The 7,081-nt window shown below is 34.0% G+C and overlaps 2 protein-coding genes across 2 annotated transcripts in view; one reads left to right on the top strand and one right to left on the bottom strand.

Moving 5' to 3' along the window:
- Positions 1-3,025: 3,025 nt before the first annotated feature.
- Positions 3,026-4,326, top strand: HELRODRAFT_189346 (hypothetical protein). The gene is made up of 4 exons (XM_009027592.1): positions 3,026-3,312; positions 3,425-3,980; positions 4,012-4,151; positions 4,250-4,326. Exons 1-2 carry the CDS (start codon positions 3,258-3,260, stop codon positions 3,871-3,873), a joined length of 504 nt encoding a protein of 167 aa, XP_009025840.1. The 5' UTR covers positions 3,026-3,257; the 3' UTR covers positions 3,874-3,980; positions 4,012-4,151; positions 4,250-4,326.
- An 854-nt stretch (positions 4,327-5,180) lies between these two features.
- The window catches only part of HELRODRAFT_189345 (hypothetical protein), a 4,245-nt gene continuing 2,344 nt past the window's right edge, over positions 5,181-7,081 (bottom strand). The window contains exon 4 of the mRNA XM_009027591.1: positions 5,181-5,602. Coding sequence (XP_009025839.1) covers positions 5,573-5,602 — 30 coding nt within the window. The 3' untranslated portion in view covers positions 5,181-5,572. The remainder of the gene's footprint in view (positions 5,603-7,081) is intronic.

Here is a 7,081-nt window from a genome sequence, read left to right as displayed (position 1 = left end):
CTTATCAGCAAGTGAATTCGTCAAACTCCCGTTTAGTCTAAATCTCGAAAAATATTTCACTTTGTAAAACGTTGCTTGCTCGATCAAACACTTTTTAGCATTGACACACGGACAGGACAAAGATAACCTATATGTTCAGTGCATACTACAGAGTACAGAAGCACCGAAGTTCCGACCTGGCCGAACATTTTACCAAAATATGACATTCGACTTCAGCCATTTGAAGGCCGAATAACCGAAAAATACAACTTCTGTTAAAACTATCGCTTTTGGGATTCTAGAACAATGATTGTCAAATATTATAAGCGGAAATACATTTGAATTTAAACAAAAGATTGAATATTATCTCGGTTAGGAATTATTGGATTGGCGTAAATCGCCTACTGTTTTTTCAAGAGCCTGTTTTCCATTCAACATTGTAGGTTTTTTATTAGTTGGCCTTCGAATGGTTGATCCACTGTTCGACCTTTGGTCAAATGTACTATTCGGTGCATTTCTAGTGCACAAACACTCACGTGAACACTTGAGTCCACAACCAGTGGTTCCTACAGTGGTGCCACACATACCTTCACTCAATGTTTTCTGCTTGTTGACGAAACTGCTTGCAATGAACATTACGTGGACATGATGTTGATGACAATGACGTTAACAATGCTGATGGTGATGATATTTAAATGTTTATATTTTCATTAATGTCAAACGTCTCATGCTCAAATGTAACACAAACTATGTAACAGATGAACAAAGGCAGAAAATGTTGAAGAACAATTAGCAAAGTGGTGCATCACATGCACATTTTTGCACATCGGTCATCTTCCATTATTAATCTTCTATTCAGTACATTTTTCTTTCTTTAAAGTTTCTATTGAAATTTCACTGCAACAAAAACTTAAAAAAAATGATAGAAATGGTGATGGAAATAGAAATTGATTGGAACAAATATTGCGTTCATATTTACTGGTATGCTGATTATACGATATTTAAAGTCTGATTATAAATTAAAATTAAGATGACAGGGATAGATATAATGATTATGAGAATGGCGAACAATGTTGACAGTAAAGAAGATGATGAAAATGATGATGAGGATGATTGATGATTGCGCCAAAAAATGAAACTTCTTCATAACGTATATCGCACGCTGCTGAAAAACTGACCACCAGCAATTAGAAATGAAAAAAAAGAAACCACGAACGTTCAAATCGAACAGTCTTTGCACATCTGATTGTTAAACTGCAGTCCGGAGTTTATTTTTGAACAAAATATTCCAATGAAAATATAATTCTTAAAATAGAATAAACAAGTTATAATAAATAAAACTTCATTAAGCCACCCCCACGTTTGCAAATTCAATTTTTCAAACATAAAAATTGGGATCTCGTGGTTAGCGTGTCTGTCTACCACTTCCACGACCCGGGTTCGAATTCTGCAGTTTCTACAGGTTCATCCGGGTAGCCGACTCCCGGTCAACCCAGCCTTCCATCCTTTCGGGGTTGGTTAATGGGTAGACGACGTAAGTTGTTGCATGCTGGCCGGCGAGATGGCTCAGTGGTTCGAATGCGCAGTGAGTCAAACATCTCAATGGCTATCATATACTCAGCGTATATGATGCGGTGCTTGCGCGTGCACATAAATCCATGTGTACGTCGTGTGAAAAGGATAAACAGATAGCCTTTGTGGCAAAAGATGGCTGCTTCATATCATTGGTTGAAGATATGAAGAACATAATAAAGATATTGATGATATATCAGTAACATTGTAAGTGGTTCTGCGTATGTCAGAGCTGTAATAATAAAGACTAATAAAAAAAAAAAAAAAAAAAAAAACGTCTAAACACGTACAAGCAGTGTGGGAACCAGAACAATTTTAAAGTGTCAAATTTTGTGGAATGAAATAATGCAATCTAATCGTGGACGCATCTACTGCATTGGAGGATTCATAAATATCTGTGCTTGTGAATATTTCAGTTTAATTGGAGATAAAAAAGATAAAAAAAATTAACGAAAGTGTTTCAATTAGGTCTGACATGCGAACAAGAGCGTTCTTCAGGTTCTATGAATTGCAATTCGTACGTATTCAAACAACACACCTCTCCGTAAAATAGGTACGGACATATGGTAGGCAAGTCTTGACACAATTTGTCAAACATTAATAATAATCATAAATATTTAGCCTACACCTATTGCTTGTTATCAAATTTTTACATGTATGTGTGTAATATACATACAATACGCATATATATATATATATATATATATATATATATATATATATACGTGTGTGTATGTGTGTGTGCGTGTGTGTGTGTGTGTATGTATATGTGTGTGTGAATAATATGTTTTTACGTGGGTCTATATATATTTGTGTTTCAATAATTACAACCGACATTCTGATAAAAATGTAAAAGAGTTGATTACTTAATAATTTCGATTCCATTTTTGGTTTTTTAGGATTTGTAATATGAATGTGAGTTTACATGCACTAAAATATTTAAAATATGCTCTTATTTTTACAATTGTCACTGGTGATCATTACAAGAAAACCATATTTTCTTTTCGATTTCTAGATCATTTCTTTTCATTGATATCATTTCTTTGATTTCTTTGTTTTGATTTGATGAAATAAAAAATGTCAAAAAATGTCAAATATATATATATATATATAATATATATATATATGTCTATATATATATATATAGACATATATATATATGCTGGTAATAGACCATAATTTTTACAATATTCTATAAATTCTACCGAATGTTTGGCGTTGATATGTTTGTAGTTTGTACAAACATATTATATATATATATATATATATATATATATATATATATATATATATATATATATATATATATATATATATATATATGTGTGTGTGTGTGTGTGTGTGTGTGTGTGTGTGTGTGTGTGTGTGTGTGGATGTTTGTGTGTGTGTGTGTGTTGCGTGCATGTATGTTTTTGCTTCACAACACTGCCATGTAAATAAATATTTCAACCCGATCATTACTTCCTCCTTATATAAAGAAGCCAGTCTGTCGATACATTCAATTTAAATTTATAAATTTTAAAAATTTGATGTTCTTGTTTTTGTTCTTAAGCATTTTTAATTTTTTTTCAAACTATTAAGAACGGATCGGTCATCAAAATTTATTTAGAAAATTTTTATTTAGATGAAGCGGATTGCAGTTTCTTGCGGAGAATTTCAATAAAACTTAAAATTTCTTGTCCGATGTGTGGTGCCTGTCTCTTTTAATGATGGAGACGAAGACTCTTGCTCTGAAATTGATTGTTTATCTACTCTTAAGAGGTTTTGCAAATAATTTCTATCCATTTAACGATTAAATTCATTTATTTGATTTTGTGAAATTGATGAACAAAGTTTGCTCAGCAACACAATAAACGTGATCACGAACTTTTAGATGTCCAGTCAGCCACGCCCGACCACGGCACCACTCAACTCTCCAGATCAAACAGCAACGGCGATATCAGCCCCGAGACTCACACCGACTACGACAACAGAAGTTACCTCGGCAACCACAACAGTTTAAAATCAAAGTTATTTAATAAATACCACGAGAGAGAGTTCGTGCCACACATATTGATGACAACCCGCGCAAAGAGGATCGGATCACCGTTCACGTGTTTGTTCTGCAGTGGACACACCACCATCTGCGATCCCACCATCGCCTGCTACCCCCACACCATCGATCAGTTCGTCAGGTCCGTTGGCCACCCGATGAAAACTCACAAGCAGGTCAAGTTGAAGAAACAACAACCGAAAAGATACGCCATCATTGTGGAAGGGCTTGACCATGCCCCCAAGTATGCACCTCCCATCCATCAAAAGAACAACATCAGATTCCCCTAAGGCCACAATCTCCATTACGATTATGCTTCTAACTATGTAAATGATATTTAAGATGTTAATGAAGATACTTTCGATGATAACAAGTGATAATAATAAAAATAATAATATTAATAATGATGAAGATGATGATATGATGATTAATGATGATTAATGATGATGATGATGTTTTTCTTGAGTACACCGGCCGTTACAATGATTTCGTTGGATGACATTTCGTTCAAAACATCCCTTACTCCACTGCTATTCATTCAAATTTTGTCAAATTTATAACTTGAAACACACACACACACACACACACACACACACACACACACACACACACACACACACACACACACACACACACACACACACATATATATATATATATATATATATATATATATATATTATTTATTTATTTATTTATTTATTAAGATTTTTTAATCCAGTAAAACTTTTGTTGCCACACAACAACACAACTTAACCGCGTTTAAATATTATATTTTCTGATTAAAATAACTAAGCAAATAGAATCGTGAATAAAACAACCACTAATATGGACGCCATTTTTTAGTTAGATACAATTTCCATGTACGAGTTATGCGAAGTAATTTCATGTTTATTTGATCCGTCGAAGGATTCTTCAACGTGTTAAGATGAATTGAATCACAAGTTAACCAGCCGACAACTGAACCGCGCCATACTGTCATCAGCCAATCAGCGTTGGCGAACCACGCATTTTTTTCATAGACGCCCACGAACTAAAATTACACGACGCGCAGAAATAGATGCGACGATTATTACATGTAAAAATATTTCATTTTAAAGAACAAAATTACTAAAAACAAAAGATATATTGAAGATTATACGGCAAAGAAACAACAGTTATTACAACTAGAGCAATTGTTACATTTACAATAACGAAAAAACAACATCGACAAACACCACATCAATTGCTGGAAAACATCAATTGTAATGACTGTTTGTTGTTGTAATGTTGTAATACATCAATTGTAATGACAATAACAACCAACAAAAACATGGGGACATCTGCAGAAGCAAAATAAACTGTGTGAAAAACAAACACAACAACAAACAAAACAACAGATAAACAACCAAACAACAACTACAAATACACAAAAATAACAACAACAACAAACAACAACAGCAATCAGCCATGAAGATAGACAATGAGATGTTGACAGCATCTTCTCATTAGAACTTCTTTGATATTTTTGTTTACAACGTGCAAGCACGCAACAGAAGTTGAAGGGGTCCAGTGCAGGTCAATAATAACCACTAAAACGAATACTTAAACTATTTTTAGACATAGACATAAACACAGAGCCGATTTGTTAAGGAATAAAATGCTCACGGGCTTTTAACTGCCAGTTTTTTTTTAATTTGACTTTTTAGTTTAATGTTTTGTTTATAAAAACTTCATTAACCAGTAAAATGAAATTTAAAATGTAAGAAATATTTTTTTTAATTCCTACAAATTAGCTCCTCATAAATTATACAGACATAACATAATCAGAAAATCACAATGAATTATTGTCAACATAGTGAAATGATTTTGATCGGATGGAACTAGCACGAACGTGAATGATCATAAAACGAAGAAATAGAAAATAATATTAAGTTGATTGATTTGTCATTTGATTCAACGAGAACATCGTCAACACGCGGGTCCAACATTTCAACAGCCTGCATCTCTTCATGGGAAGAACACGTGTCCAAAGTCCAACTGCACAATTCACAATTATTGGTTCATAATTATTTATTTTGTTCATATTATCACCTAATTATATATTATTATTATTAGATTATTTATATATAAAGCGCCCTTTATTGTTCTCAAAGGAGCTAACAATGTAAAAGTTGATTAAATGCGCTAATGCAAAAGTTGATTAAATGTTTCACTTCAATCAAATCATATCATGAAAAGTTTGTCTGAAAAGATGGTTCTTTAGCTTTCTTCAAAATTCAGTAATTGACAACCCACGATTTCGCAAGTCAACCGGCAAACTGTTCCAAATCTTCGGTCCCATAACAGCGAAATCTCTGCAACCAACAGCTGAGTTTGTCGAATTGTTAACAAATCTAAATCGTTTGACCGTAACTTCTGACACTGTAACGGTGCATTTCTTAGAACAATTCGATCCATTAAATATTTCGGCGCTAATCCATTAATGCTTTTATACACCAGTAGGGCAATTTTGAAGACAATTCTTTGTTGAACGGGCAACCAATGAAGATTGAAGAGAATAGGAGTAACATGATCAAAATATGAACAACCAGTTAACAACTTGGCAGCCCGATTTTGAATTAATTGTAACTGTGCAACATACTTTTTGGGTGAACCGTAGAATAAACTGTTGCAATAATCGATCCTCGAGTGAATGAACGAGTGAATTAAACATTGCAATGTATGCATATTTAGAGATCCTTTGATGAGTCTCAATTTTCTCAATTGGTAAGTACATTCTTTAAACAACAACTTTATGTGCAATTGCATTGTCATGTTTTTATCAAAAATAAATCCAAGATTTCGTGCTGACGCACAAAATTCGATGACAGATTTCTTTATTCTGATAGTGTTGATACCCACTCTATTCACTTGTTGCCATGTACCCACAGGCAAAAACTGGGTCTTGCATTGGTTCAACTTTAATCTGTGCCCCATCATCCAAACATCAATGGCTGATAAACACGATACTAAATCATCGACCACATCACACCAGCAAGGTACGACACGAACCACTTGTGAACGACTCCCGATAGTCCAAACGTTTGCTTCAGTTTTTTGAGAAGTATTGCATGATCGACGCAATCGAACGCCGAGCTCATGTCCAAGAGAGCAAGCAATGACACATTTTGTTCGTCCATTGATGAATTCAACTTGTTCCATTCCAAGCAAACCGTTAACGGCATTCCAAAGACGTTTTGGTTTGTTGCTATTTGATTCCACCAAGTCTTTCCAATAACAATTTTTCTTTTTGACAAACAAGCAATATTTATCTTTAATAGCTTGTCGCCAGATATTCTTATTTTTATCACTTGAGTTGTTTCTATAAACCCGTTCTAATCTGCGACATAGCCTTTTCAAATCCCTGCACTCTTCGTCGAACCAAGGGGCTAATGGCACATGTTTAGAGTTGACATAGTGTAGTGGAGCCACTTCATCAACAACCCTCCTCATCTCACGATCAAACAACACAAATGC

This window comes from Helobdella robusta (genome assembly GCF_000326865.2).
Source record: "Helobdella robusta unplaced genomic scaffold HELROscaffold_5, whole genome shotgun sequence".
NCBI lineage: Eukaryota > Metazoa > Annelida > Clitellata > Rhynchobdellida > Glossiphoniidae > Helobdella > Helobdella robusta.
This window is presented reverse-complemented; position numbering and strand designations above follow the sequence as displayed.

Bases quoted from the DNA above. Each gene is read 5' to 3' on its own strand.
- HELRODRAFT_189346 (XM_009027592.1), top strand. From the start codon at position 3,258: ATGATGGAGACGAAGACTCTTGCTCTGAAATTGATTGTTTATCTACTC. The intron at 3,313-3,424 runs GTTTTGCAAATA...ACGAACTTTTAG, and splicing joins TGTTTATCTACTCTTAAGAG to ATGTCCAGTCAGCCACGCCC.